Source organism: Nelusetta ayraudi, unplaced genomic scaffold (genome assembly GCF_046127955.1).
Source record: "Nelusetta ayraudi isolate G7.1 ecotype Tasmania unplaced genomic scaffold, CSIRO-AGI_Nayr_v1 ptg000026l, whole genome shotgun sequence".
Taxonomy (NCBI): Eukaryota; Metazoa; Chordata; class Actinopteri; order Tetraodontiformes; family Monacanthidae; genus Nelusetta; species Nelusetta ayraudi.
The window spans coordinates 6,123,928-6,138,311 of NW_027466076.1; the positions used below are offsets into that span (position 1 = coordinate 6,123,928).

The 14,384-nt window shown below is 43.8% G+C and overlaps 3 protein-coding genes across 3 annotated transcripts; 1 reads left to right on the plus strand and 2 right to left on the minus strand.

Annotated features, from left to right (window-relative positions):
* Window positions 1-878: 878 nt before the first annotated feature.
* LOC142890376 (microtubule nucleation factor SSNA1-like) lies at window positions 879-2,952 on the minus strand. Its single transcript, XM_076029352.1, has 3 exons — window positions 2,673-2,952; window positions 1,463-1,662; window positions 879-1,088 (listed from the first exon to the last, which is right to left on the minus strand). The coding sequence occupies exons 1-3, from the start codon at window positions 2,722-2,724 to the stop codon at window positions 996-998; spliced, it is 345 nt and encodes a 114-aa protein (XP_075885467.1). The 5' UTR covers window positions 2,725-2,952; the 3' UTR covers window positions 879-995.
* Window positions 2,953-4,177: 1,225 nt separating this feature from the next.
* Window positions 4,178-5,803, minus strand: LOC142890377 (microtubule nucleation factor SSNA1-like). Its single transcript, XM_076029353.1, has 3 exons — window positions 5,567-5,803; window positions 4,894-5,093; window positions 4,178-4,410 (listed from the first exon to the last, which is right to left on the minus strand). Exons 1-3 carry the CDS (start codon window positions 5,616-5,618, stop codon window positions 4,318-4,320), a joined length of 345 nt encoding a protein of 114 aa, XP_075885468.1. The 5' UTR covers window positions 5,619-5,803; the 3' UTR covers window positions 4,178-4,317.
* Window positions 5,804-6,910: 1,107 nt separating this feature from the next.
* Window positions 6,911-12,933, plus strand: LOC142890352 (NACHT, LRR and PYD domains-containing protein 12-like). Its single transcript, XM_076029317.1, has 10 exons — window positions 6,911-6,975; window positions 7,135-7,321; window positions 7,613-7,728; window positions 7,964-9,806; window positions 10,329-10,502; window positions 11,101-11,274; window positions 11,469-11,642; window positions 11,904-12,077; window positions 12,202-12,375; window positions 12,815-12,933. Exons 2-10 carry the CDS (start codon window positions 7,164-7,166, stop codon window positions 12,819-12,821), a joined length of 2,994 nt encoding a protein of 997 aa, XP_075885432.1. The 5' UTR covers window positions 6,911-6,975; window positions 7,135-7,163; the 3' UTR covers window positions 12,822-12,933.
* The last annotated feature ends 1,451 nt before the right edge of the window (window positions 12,934-14,384 follow it).

Here is a 14,384-nt window from a genome sequence, read left to right on the forward strand (position 1 = left end):
CGGCTGCCAACACACAAAACACAAATTTGCAAAAGCAAAATCAAGCCGTACGTGCGACATCAAAATAATTGTCAATTTGGGAAAATTGGTCAATTTTTGCTTAAGAAGAATAAAAAAAAAAATCCAACTGAAGCCTGTGATTCTTGGCTGCATGTTGATGTTCAGCATTGATTGCAACTGGGCAAAAGCTGCAAGACACAAATGTTCTTGCAACGCTGAGTGACGACGCTTGAAACAGTTGTGTAGAGTGAAGTCACCAGCAGGTTCAACCCACTGGCTGTGTGCATTAGTTGCATTAGGCCACTAGGGGGCGCTCTGCCTGCAGCTCAGAGCCAACAGCGCCTCCTGTCTGGGAGCTGTGAAAGCACCCAGCACAAACACCTGGTCAGTGAAGGTCACCTATGGTCAGTGAAGGTCACCTAGAGGAGCCTCTGCCCTCTCCAATGGGACTGAAGCAGGCAGCAGAGTGGAACTGTGGGAGAATCCTCCAGTGGTGGAGGACCTTTACTGAAGCCAACCACTGCCAGTGTGGACTCCTCGCTCTTCCCACTGGTCCGTCTCTGCCTCAACTCTGGTAGCAGCATCACCCCCCCCCCCCTCCCCCCTGCTACCCTCAGTCTCAGCAGATGTGCTCACTGTAAATTTATTGTCACTGACTTGGCGAGATTCCAAGGAGGGAGAAAACTAAACGTGGCAAACTTGTACAAATGAAAGCCCAATAAATAGAAAACTTGAATAAATGTAAACGCTGTGAATCTCATTTTTCATTTGAGGCACAACTGAAAAATCTTGCAAATTTACATCTCGTGCAAAACTAATGAGTTTTCTCATTCTGCAGAATTTTCACATTTTACAGACTTACATAAGCGAGACGGCAATAAAGCAGAAAAAAACATTTATTAGAATAGACATTTCACAATAACATTCAAGATATTCCAAGTGGTCCAGAGTATGCAGAGTGTGGAAGTGTGCTGTGTGCTGTCGGGTCGGAGCCACTAGTGCTCCTTCCTGCGAGGTTCTGTGGCTTTACTGAAGTTTCCCGCCTCCTTCTTCAGGACGTTGAGGAGCGACTGAGAACTCTCCAGGATCTGAACGGTGAAGAAGAACACAGGAGCATCATGTGCACTGAGCAGATAATTGTGTGATACTGTGTGTGTGTGTGTCGACCACTGTGTTGTTTTTTAATAAGAGCAGCTTCAGGTGGGAGGGACTGGGGGCAGGGGGGTGTGTGTTTGTAGGGAGCCGTGCGATGCGTTCAGGGAGTTCAGCACAACACTGAAGTGATGACCGGTAGAAACTTCCAGCAACAAGGTGAGGACTAATGAGTAACAATGTAACAGGATGACAGACTACGATTGGATGAAGACGCACATGTTTGAAATAACTAATGACGACCTGCAGCTTTCTAGATGCATTTGCCTGGAAACACTTGGTCGCTATTAGGATCTAGAAGTCCATGTACCTTTGTGTAGGCAGCTTCAGTTTCTGCAATGGTTCGGTCAAAGGTGGCGCGGGCGGCCAGTCGCTGGGCCAGGCTCTCGTTGACTCTGCTCAGCTTCTCCGACAGGATGCGGACGTCGTGCTGCAGTCGGTCCTTCTCCTCTTCCTCCTGCCGGATCTGGCGGTTCAACTCCTCCCGCTTGGAGTGCAGGTCCTCGATGCCTGGCGGACAGCCAGACGTCAGCGCGGTGCCAGAGGGACGCGAGGCGCCAGGACGTGACGGTAAAAAGTGTTTCCCCCAGGTCGGCGGTCACGAAACCATTCAGGATTATTAGTTCAATCAATGCCGAGAATAATTTTTATCGTCACGCCTCAGTCATTCAAGCGGGATGATTATCATGAAAGAACTATAAACCACTTCTTATTATATACTGGTCGTCATAGCAGCGTTAATATGTCAGTTATAAGACATCTTCGATGGAATGAAAAGACGTTTATGTTTGGCTGAAACAAATATGGGTCAGTTGTGGTTGTTGTGGTGATAGTATAGACCAGGTATGGGCAAACTACGGCCCGAGGGCCATGTGCAGCCCATGAAGCTTTTTAATTTGGCCCGCCCAACTTGAAGAAATGATATTAATAGTCAGTCATCAAACAGCTGCATCTCCTCCATGTTTCAGTGTTTTCAGAGTCATTTCAATAAAGAGCTGAACACCCTGGTGGTTCTGGGTGGTTCTAAGAGCTAAACACCCTGGTGGTTCTGGATGGTTCTGGGTGGTTTTAAGAGCTAAACACCCTGGTGGGTTGCCCTCCCCTGGTATAGATTGATGATTGACATGGTTTTTTGTTTGTTTAAAAAAAAAAAGAAGAAAGAAACAGATTCCCTGGATTACAATCCATGGGACTCACACCAAATAATCGGATGAAAGCCTTGCGGCTCCCCGTCAGTGTGGAGGTTAATCTGATGGTACAGAGTCAGACTGTAAAAATCCTCTTTAGCCTCGACAGTAGCTGCTCGATGACAGACAAGAGGAGTGAAGGTGAAGAAGGTGAACCAGTGAGCCAGTGAACCAGTCGACTGTTCAGTGAATCCTAGCAACAGTAGTACGGACACCATTCAACACACACAGTAGAAACACCAGCAGGCCTTATCGCATTCCTGACTATATATAGCACACTAAATATTTAACATCAAATTAAAAACAAAGAAAGTAACAAGGACCATCACTTACATTTGACAAGTTCGTTGTTGTAGGTCTGCAGCGCAGCAGCTTGTTGTGTCATGATGGATTGAACTCGCGAGAAGCCGGTGAAATGCGTCACCTTATCCGGCTTTATATGGATTCACAACTTCCAAGGTGTCATTTAAGGTTGTTAGCAGAGCAGCTAATGATTGAAATCCGTCAACTCCGGAGGGGTTTTCGCCGAACGAAGCGTTCATATGTGGCGGGTTTCCCTCAACGACTGAACTCCAACTCACTACCGGTTCTTTCACCACACACTGACGGGACGGAGGAAGGAGTGTGAACCAATCAGATGGAGCGAGGGGCGGGACACTTCTTGGACATTTGCGAAATCACCTCCCCTCTTGCGCCCTCTAACGACTAATAAATGTATCTTCAACAGGTTGTTGGCTGTTTATTTACTGAAACTTGAATCTATTCAAGGTTTCTCGGCATACGTGTGACACATGGGTTTTATTTGATTGTAAACGCCACCCTGCAGCAGGTACGGAGGCCTTCTGGTGACAATAAAAAAAATAATAGTAATGACAATCATAATGCGCGGCCAAGGAATAGTTTGTTCTCTCCGGTGGTTTTGAACGGCTCTCTCTCTCTGTCAGTTTTAACAGGTTGTCATGAGAATTCCCGAATCTTTTCAGAGAGAACTGGTTTTTCGGCTCGGCTCACTAAAAAGAACCGGTTGACTCCTTAGGCTCCCAAACGACTCTTTTTAAAAAATGTATTTATTTATTTTCTTTCTTTTTTTTTTTTTTGTTGCTTACATTATTTTACGACCAAATTCTGTGTTAAGATTAATGACGAATGTTCATTATATTAACGACATTAAATACGTATTACTTATACATGCTTGCGTCATCAAAGTGCGACCTAAACATTGAGGCAAAACAAATGAAGGCAGCAGCAGCAGCAGCTAAAGTTGAGGCGCTACCACGCCCACCGTCACTGCGTCTTCGTATGATTACTGAGAAGAATTTTATGAGCAGGTCAGTGATGATCCAGGTGTGGAAGATCCACCACCACCATGGCTCTCCTGTTTTTACTTGCATAATTCACAATTTCTGAAACCAACCTACATGTTGGTGTGGACTGAATGGGCAGTGTTGAACTGACCATGTGGAACAGTGCTGATATAAACAGTGATCATAATGATGGATTGATGGAATGGATGGACTTTGAACAGTGTTGGTGCATTTTTGATTCTTTGAACTGAACTTTGAACGAGTTGGTGTAAAAAGTGAACTTTCTTAACGCTGCCAGACGGGATGGCCGATCTAAAAAAAAAAAGGGAGTGGATGTGTGATAGTCATGACTTCTGTGGTATTTATGTCATTTGTCCATGTGTGATTGTGAGGCCACAAATGATTACACTTCGGTAGTGTCCCTGTATTGGTCTCAACAGTAATGAGTCATGCTTAGGAAATAACGTGTATTAAAGATAGTTGGACACACAGCTGCACGTCTCTTAACAAGCAAAACAAACACAAATAAAATAAAAATACGGCTCCAGTAATATTCTACCTCCACTGGCTTTTAACGTATAGCACCACCTAATGGTGTTATAGATAAACTCACTCTGACACTGTCCACACTAGTGTTGCATTAAGGTCTCAGTGACTGGGCGTGGGCGTGGCCACTAGTGGTCCTTCTTGCGAGACTCGGTGACTTTGCTGAAGTTTCCCGCCTCCTGCTTGAGGACGTTGAGAAGAGACTGGGAACTCTCCAGCAGCTGTCAGGTGGATGAGACAAGTCACAACATTATATTGGGTTGCTAAGAAAGCAAACACGCAGCGGTGTCATGAATCCCCACTCACATATTGCAATGGATGTGCACATCCCAATAAAATAATGATTGTGGAAAAATACAGAAAAGTGTTACTTCACATGTTAGTATTTTCTATTCAGATTTTTTTTTACTTTGTCGTTCTTATAATGAATTACTTTGTTATTTTTTGTGATTTGTTTTCAAGGATGACACTGTTAATCTGAGGCTGTGTGTCCATGATATTTAAAGTCCACTGTTAAACAGTCAGCACACCTGCAACCTTCCTATATGTGTCTTGATAACTCAAACCAGTGATAAGATCAGAAGATTAGATCATCCACTGCAGAAGGCCATGTGGGCTGATCCTGTTCCAAGATCCCAGGTCCATCAAACAGGCTTGGAATCAGGAAATTGTTCATTAACATTAAGATCTAGAAGTCCATGTACCTTTGTGTAGGCTGCCTCAGTTTCTGCAATGGTTCGGTCAAAGGTGGCGCGGGCGGCCAGTCGCTGGGCCAGGCTCTCGTTGACTCTGCTCAGCTTCTCCGACAGGATGCGGATGTCGTGCTGCAGTCGGTCCTTCTCCTCTTCCTCCTGCCGGATCTGACGGTTCAGCTCCTCCCGCTTGGAGTGCAGGTCCTCGATGCCTGGCGGAGGTGACAAATAACCAATAGAGGTGTTTTTCATTGCATTGGTCTGTCTCTCTCGGTCAGGCAAAGTGGGCGATATAAAGTTAGTCTTTAAACTAAAACACAGTCCCATATCCTCATCTGACAATATGAAATCTGTTTTTCCAAACTGAAGTTCAAAAATCATAACAATAAGGTGGCCCAAACCATTACACCAGTGTTTATCTCCAGTGTCAGAGGACAGGAGCAGGAATATTATCATGTCACTGTTCTCATAAGGATCTTTTTTGAATTTAGAAGATATATTGGACAAACTAAAGGTAATGTGGACAGAGCCGCCAGGCAGGAAGAAAACAGAGAAAGTTGATTGAGTTGACAGTCATGATGTTTGCAGTTCCAGTTTCAATAAAGGCCGATCCCATCTTAACTCCACCAGCTCCAAAATGACCAGGAGGAAATTACTGGGAGCCACCAATAGCACCTGGGCTTACATTTCACAAGTTCATTGTTGTATGTTTGCAGCGCAGCGGCTTGTTGGGTCATGATGGATTTGAACAAGCTTCTGCTGAGCCCACAGCCTTTGCTTCAGCTGGCTCTTTGTCGCACCAGTGTCTCTCACAGTCTGCTTCTGAGTTTGCTGAAGATAAAAGCGCCTTTCATCCCAGAAGGTTATCTCACAAGAGATGTCTGAGGCAAGGTGAGCTGAGAAGAATTTTCTCCGGCTGTCTTTCTGTCGGCTGACCACACCTGCTGTTTTTACTGGACATGTCTTTTTTGTTTTGTTTTTCTTTTAAATATAATGTGATTAAAATGTCCTGGTTTTCATAATTTTCCATTGGGCTGTTAGACTGACCGGCAGTAGGACACAAAAACTGCTGAGAAAGATCAGCTCTACAGTACAATATAGATGGACAAACAAGGAGTATGGTGGGAAAAACAAGATGAATAGAAAACCAAAGATGAAGACGAAAACTAACAAAATTTGTTGTGCGTTGAAATATATTTTAATTGCTATAATTTCATCACATCATTATATTGAAAAGTTTGTTAGCGATAATTTTGTTAAAGCTGCATTTGCTAATATAGGATAGGAGTTATTTCATATTTCTGATGCATTTATTTGCACAAAAAACTTGTGGTTCATGTCGTCATCTCCTCTGGTGACCTTTGCCCCCTGCTGTGGCACCTGTCAATAGCACCGCTGACACCACTGACACGGTGGACAGAAGCAGCAGACAATCATTTCTCAAGTGTGAAATGAGTCCAATGTGTCCTCTTGGCCTCTAAGTGGTGCAGTCGAGCCCGTGTGCCCCTTCCGCCCTTGTTCCTGGTGCTGAAGGGTGATTGGCTGGTGCCCGTATTTAATTGGGAGGACCGCAACTCATCTCTCTCTTAGTTGTTCTTCTCGCTCTCAACTGGAGGCCAAGTATAGTAGCAGAACTTGTTAAGTTTGTTCTTACAATTGTTAATTTGCTGAGTTGTTCTTTGAAACAGTCCACTTGCCTTTAGGGAAGGAAAGACAAATTTGTGAAAACCATTTTCCTGTTTTCAGCGAAGGAGGTTAGTTTTGTTGTATTTCTCTCTCGTTATTTTCCTTTAACAGGTCAGATCTTCAAAAGAGCCATTGTGTTTATTTTGGCCACGCCCTCCCTGATGTTTATGCTAACATGGTTGACATGAATAAAATCCTTCTTGTGGACTGTGGTATGCATGGTCTTCTTTGAGAGCTGGGAGAAGGGGGAGGGTCTTTATGCTGTGCTGTAGTCGCTGCCCCAGCACTTTCGTTCTGAGACATCAGAATGAAAGTGAAAGCATTTTGTTGTGTGTCACTGCAGTCAAGACAGACAAGACAGTTTTGTGCCAGGCTACCAAAGGCAGTTTCTCGTCAATCTAAAGCAGGGTGAGTCCTACTGAATAATAACATTCAGTTTGATACTTCATTACTTTTGGTGGGTTTCTGTGGGATTTTATTCTTCTAGGAACTCGGTCTGACTTTGTGCTCCTCTATGCTTCTTCCTGTTCTTTCTGTTCCACACTTGCGTTTCGAACTGACTGCCAGATATCTTAAGACTGACTCGAGTTCAGAAGATGGACGTTTGTGCGGATGAAGAGGAGGACGGAGGTGAATCTCGTGTTTCCAGCTGTGAGTCTGTCAAAGAAGCGTCCATGTACGAACCTATCTCCTTCAGAAATGGGAGTGGAGAAGAGACAGCCAGGCCCTGCTGGAGTGGAGCCTCAAATAAGAAGTAAGATACAATACAATTAACTCTGGACAAATCAAACAAAACACATCCTAAACTTTAGTTAAATTGTCTTCATCCTGAAGTGATCATCTGGGTGGTTCCCAGTTTGTGGGCCATCACACGGAAAGAGATAGCAAGAGATTCAGTAAAAGTGAAAGTGAAAGCTTCCAAAACAGTGATTCTCCTGCAGATTATCATAAGATATCTTAATAATTGTTTCCATCTTTGTGAAAGATGAAATATGATTGGCAATGCTAAACAATGTCACTGAGCCTAACCCAAACTTCTCCACAGAAAGAGAAAGATGAGTCATGGTTGTGTGGAGCACCAGTCTGCTACATCAGGAGAGTCCTCATGTCCTAAGCCTGGAACGGGACTGCAAACTGTCAGTCACATCAGCCCTGCTCACAGTAAGTCTGTCCACTGTGCATGTCCTTCACAGACCGACAGTGAGCCCATTCACTTATACACCAAAAGATATATACACAAAAATAATGAATCAATCATTCAGGAACAATGCTGCTTATTCTTTTAACATCTATCCGTGTGAGTCACAATGACTTTGAGGAGTTTCAGGATCAAGTTGGCCACACAGTCATACTGACATTTTATTCATTTTATTGTGAAACCTTTGCTCTCTTGCAGTGGATGATGTTCCGCAGGAGGTTTTAGACCAACATAAGATCAGTCTGAAGAGGAGATGTGAGTGTGTGACTGAAGGAACCAATGAAGGAAACAAGGAAACCCTCCTCAACAGCATCTACACTGAGCTCTACATCACTGAGGGATTCAGTGAGGAGGTCAATACCCAACATGAGGTCAGGCAGCTGGAGACAGTTCCCAAGACCAAGAACCACCTCCATGACACTCCCATCAGGAGCAGCGACATCTTCAAAGCCTTGCCGGAGCAGCAGGGACACATTAGAGTGGTGCTGACCAGCGGCGTAGCTGGAGTAGGGAAAACCTTCTCAGTGCTGAAGTTCACTCTGGACTGGGCCCAGGGCCTGGAGAATCAAGACCTTCATCTGGTGATCCTGCTGTCGTTCAGAGAGCTCAACTTGGTCAAAGGGCAGCACTTCAGTCTTCTGGAGCTGCTCCGTGTTTTTCATCCAACATTACAGAAGCTCACAGCAGAGAAGTTGGCTCTCTGCAAAGTTCTGTTCATCTTCGACGGCCTGGATGAAAGCAGACTACCACTGAATTTTAGGAGCAATGAGATTGTGACTGATGTCACGCGGAAAACTTCAGTCAACCTGCTGTTATCAAACGTCATCCAAGGAAATCTGCTTCCCTCGGCTCTGGTGTGGATAACATCCAGACCTGCAGCAGCCACTCAAATCCCTTCACAATGTGTTGACAGGGTCACAGAAGTGCAAGGCTTCACTGATGCCCAGAAAGAGGAGTATTTCAAGAGGAGGTTCAAAGAAAAAGAGGTGTCCAAAAGTATCATCTCACACATCAAGGCCTCCAGGAGCCTCCACATCATGTGCCAGATCCCGATCTTCTGTTGGATCACTGCCACAGTTCTAGAGCACATGTTGATCACGAATCAGAGAGGAGAGCTGCCAAAGACCCTGACTGACATGTACTCACACTTCCTGCTGGTTCAGACAAAGACGAAGAAGAAGAAGTATGAAGGGGGAATTTCAAATCTCCTGACAAATGTGGCATCTTTTCTGTCAGGCAAGTCAAAGAGGATGAACGGACTGACAAAGGATGACCAGGAGGGTCTTCTGAAGCTGGGTCATCTGGCATTTAAACATCTAGAGAGTGGAAACATCATGTTCTACAAAGAAGACCTGGAGGAGTGTGGTCTTAATGTGACTGAGGCCTCTGTGTACTCAGGAGTTTGTACAGAGATCTTCAAAAGAGAGAGCGTGGTCTTCCAGAAAACAGTCTACTGCTTTGTTCATCTGAGCATTCAGGAGTTCCTGGCAGCAGTCTACTTCTTCCACTGTTACACCAGCACAAACACAGAGGTTCTAGGGCATTTCCTCCAAGAATCTTACCATGGTGCTGAACATAGGCTGGACAGCTTTCTGAAGAGAGTCATGGAGAAATCCCTGCAGAGTCCAAACGGCCACCTGGACTTGTTTGTTCGATTTCTTCATGGACTCTCTTTAAAGTCCAACCAAGGACTCTTAGGAGGCCTGCTGGGTCAGACAGACAACATGCCAGAAACCATGCAGAGGGCCATAAACAACCTGAAAGAGATGAACGTTGATGGCATCTCTCCTGACAGAAGCATCAACATCTTCCACTGTCTGGTGGAGATGAAAGATCAGTCAGTACATCGAGAGATCCAAGAGTTCCTCAAGTCAAAGAACAGATCAGAGAAGAACCTCTCAGTGATCCAGTGTTCAGCTCTGGCCTACATGCTGCAGATGTCAGAAGAAGTTTTGGAAGAGTTGCACCTGAGAAAATACAACACAACTAATGATGGGAAACTGAGACTGATTGCAGCTGTGAAGAACTGCAGAAAGGCCATGTGAGTCCAGATGTGTCTGTCAACTGACTACTTCTGTGAAAACAAACTACATACAGCTGCACTTGATAGTAGTTCATTTTCCAAAGAAAACAAGCATACAATGCCCAGGAAACAACACATTTTTAACACATTGGAGGTTCATATCTTTAGTTTTGTAAAATGAAAGGCCACATTAACCATATCACCTTCTCCACTGCCAGTGTTACATAACTAATCTAATCTTAATCTCTCATCATAACACATCCATGTCTTCCATGTTTTGCCTTTCAGCAGCTCAACTTTTCTTCAGAAATGAAAGAACTGTCGTGAAACTAGATCTTCACAGTCTGCTGATTTTGATATGAGTCGTTTGGAAAACAGTGGTGCACATTGCTGCGCTTGCACTTTGTTGTAGTCGTCAAGGATGGTTTCATTTTTGCAAAGTGTGAACCTTGTGTGATACCCTGTGGCAGTCATAGTGTTACAGTTATAATGTGCAAAGTGTCCCAGGGTAACTTCTGCTTATTGTTTACTTCATTGTAGATTTGCCTGCAGTGGACTTTCAGTGACTCACTGTGAAATTGTGGCCTCAGCGCTGAAGTCCAGCACTACCAACCTCATGCAGCTCACACTGAGTGAGAACTCTCTGAGGGATACTGGGGTGAAACTGCTCTGTGCTGGACTTGAGAGTCCAAACTGCAAACTACAAGTTCTCAGGTCAGTCTCTGGTTTCTACCGATGCACAGTGTGTGTCCCCGCATGAAAATCCATTTCAACATTTAGTCTAATTGTTTGGATTCTCAGTTTGTTTGTGTGCAAAATGAGAGCTCATCTTTCAAACGTACTTCATCCCAACAGTTTGGACAAGTCTCTGTTGGATCTTCTCCTCACTTCTCTTCCACAGAAAGAAGTCAACAGAAACGTGATTTTCTTTAAAAAAAAAAAAAAAAAAATCATATTTTGTTCTTTGTTTAAATGGAATCTGCTGTGCTTTTGCTATTGAGAGATGCTGAAGAAAATGTCTCACATCAAATTTTTTGAAGTGATTGAATGTTTTTTATTGGAGTCACGTGACTGAGCAGAAGATCCTCAGAACAAATGCTTGAGACGTCTTGAAATTGCAGCAGAATTTCAACGTGTATTTAAAGAAGAAACATTTCCACAAATCAGTCAGTCACAAGAAGGCTGACATTGTTTTACATGTTCACCACTTGCTACAATGTACTGAGACAATGTTGAACACATCAACATATGAATGTTCCGTAAATAGAAATTAATGACATAAACATACAATAAGTATTTATTCTGTTTTCAGATTGAAGAGCTGCAGCTTGTCAAAGGTCAGCTGTGGTTCTCTGGCCTCGGCACTGAAGTCCAACCCCTCCCACCTCAGAGAGCTGGACCTGAGCAGCAACAAGCTGCAGGATGCAGGAGTAAAGCTGCTCTGTGATTTTCTGCAGAGACCAAACTGTAAACTGGAGACCCTGAGGTCAGTGCGGTCTGATCATATCACACATCTCTGTCTCTCTCTGTCTCTCTCTCTCTCTCTCACACACACACACACACACACACACACACACACACACACACACACACACACACACACACACACACACACACACACACACAATACATACATTTCACTCTCAATAATTGATTGATTCATTGATTGATTTTTTTCAGATTGGTTGGCTGCAGGTTATCAGAGGTCAGCTGTGGTTCTCTGGCCTTGGCGCTGCAGTCCAACCCCTCCCATCTCAGAGAGCTGGATCTGAGTGACAACAAGCTGCAGGATGCAGGAGTGAAGCTGCTCAGTGGTTTTATGCAGAAACCAAACTGTATTCTACAGACTCTGAGGTCAGTTCCCTGCACACGTTGAGATAAAACGAGGCAAATTCAGAGGCACTTTACATTATTCATTATTTTTATTTGTTTTTGATTCACTCTCTCATCTTCCACGGAATTTGGATTGAGGCAATCTGATAAAAGTCTGCTGCCAACATTTGGACTGCCCCCTGTTTTGTGATGCTCTAATATTGACAGATGGATTTAGAAATCAAAAGGGTCAGTTTGTGACAGGAAAGGAAGCAAATGACTTGATTTCTGTCTTCTTTTCAGATTGTGGTGCTGCAGCTTGTCAGAGGTCAGCTGTGGTTCTCTGGCCTCGGCGCTGAAGTCCAACCCCTCCCACCTCAGAGAGCTGGACCTGAGCAGCAACAAGCTGCAGGATTCAGGAGTGAAGCTGCTGAGTGGTTTTCTTCAGAGACCAAACTGTAAACTGGAGACCCTGAGGTCAGTTCAGTTGGAGGTCAATTGACTCAGTCCAAGTAATATGTGTACAATTTATAAATGACCTGACTTAACTTAATTACCAGTCAATCAGTTCATCAAGTTTTTCTGTGCTCTCTCTGTTCAGATTGTTTGACTGCAGTTTGTCAGACGTCAGCTGTGGTTGTCTGACCTCTGCGCTGGAGTCCAACCCCTCCCACCTCAGAGAGCTGGACCTGAGTTGGAACACTTTGCAGAGTTCAGGAGAGAAGCTGCTGAAGGATCTGTCTGTCCATCCACATTATCAACTGGCCACCCTGAGGTCTGAGCGCTGGTTCTGATTCAGTCGATGATGGTTCTGACACTCATGTGCAGTTAATGACAGAGCAAAGACCCAGAGTTTCCTGTCAAACTTTGTCTCAGTGAAGCTGTGAGTGGAGGATAGTGACAGGTTTTGTTCATAACAACAGAGAGGCCATGGTCCTCAGTCATTGAACTGTTCTCCCTTCAGATCTGCTTTTAAACTGTTGCCTCTATCATGTTTAGGCTAAATTATTGCATTTTGCATGGCTTACTATCAGTTCAACAAACTCCATATTGCCACTGGTAACGTAACATTAAAGGAACATACTGTAAATAGTAATGTTGAAATACTTCAGTGTGATTGACTCCATCATCTAATGAACAGGAAACTCTGTGTTGCTGCAATGACACTCCATCCTCGTACCAGTCTTGACTTTTGCCTTCTCTTCTCTCGTCAGGTATTGAAACATGTTGGTGCTGAGCAAGGATCAACTGGTCCTGATGACCCACCAGCAGCATCTCTTACTTGCAGGGGTATCTGAAGTATGGCACAAAACAGCATGTTAAAGAGCTGAAAGATAGAACAAAACCTTATTTATTGTGTATTATTGTCACTTTAAAGTGCTATGAAGAGTCTCATTCAATGTCTGAGCTGCGGAACAGTCAGTGTCTTTTTTTGCAATGCAAGCTCCTTGGTCTTATTAACCCCACAGATATCATTTCCCTCCTCATACCATTTGGACTGTGTTGAATTAAGTATTTAAAGAATTATGCCTTGGCTTCACAAAAATGGACATTTAATCCAAGGACAGCAGAGAACTTGATACTATGTATTGTTTAGCTTAAGATGCGTAGTATGTCTTAATAGCATTGATAATGATGACACAGGGCCAATTGATGCCCTTTTTAACTGTATTTTAGATGTAAAGTCATGGATGGCAGAAAATTTCCTACAGCTCAACCAGGACAAAACTGAGGTTTTAGTTATTGGTCCTGAAGGCCAGAGAGAGAAACTTTTACCAAAACTACAAGATCTTAAACCCACACAATATGTTCAGAACCTGGGCGTTATTTCTGACCCTGAGCTCACCTTTGTTCCACACATACAAAATATTACGAAGAAGGTTCTTACCATCTTAGCCGTTCCCCTCTCTCAACTTTATTGTCATTGCACATGTCACAAGTACAGAGCAATGAAATGCAGTTTGCACACATCCAGAAGTGCTTAGCAAGTATAAATATTTTTACAAATGTACACAGTATGAAGGAAATATATACATTGGTATACCTGATTATGTAACATTGTTATGAATATGCTACAACTATAAGTATGTACAGGCTATAAACAGTTTATACAAATGATTATAAATATGAAGGCTATAAACAGACTATAAATATAAGTATATGACGGATAGCTTATGCAGTAGTGAAATGTTGGATGTATTTACAGTAGTGCAGTGGGAGTTGACAGGTTTCAAGTGGGCTGTACAGATGTCAGATGTCAGGAGGCAGAGTTCAGGAATGTGACAGCTGTGGGGAAGAAGCTGTTCCGTTACCTGCTGGTCTTAGTCCGGAGGCTCCTGTAGCGCCTCCCAGAGGGTGAGGTTCGTGTGCTGGGCGACTGAAGTCTTTAATGATCTTCTCAGCCCTTTTCAGACACCGCTTCCTGTAGATGTCCTCTATGGCAGGAAGTGGTGCTCCTTCGGTGAAGCGATGGGCGGCCAGGTGAAATTCTCGGAGATGTGGACTCCCAGGAACTTGAAGCTGTTCACGCGTTCCACCGCCGTCCCCTTGATGTAGATGGGTGGATGTGGGCCCGTATCGGTGGAACAGCCTGCCAGAGAGCCTCAGGGCCGCAGAGACTGTTGATATTTTTTAAAAGAAAGCTCAAGACACATCTTTTTAATTTTGCTTTTAATTTTTTATTTATTTTTAACTCTTACTTGTTCCTATTTTATATTCATATGCCTTTTATTGTCTTTGGTGAATTTTTAGACATTTCCTATATCCATATCCTTAGCGCCATGC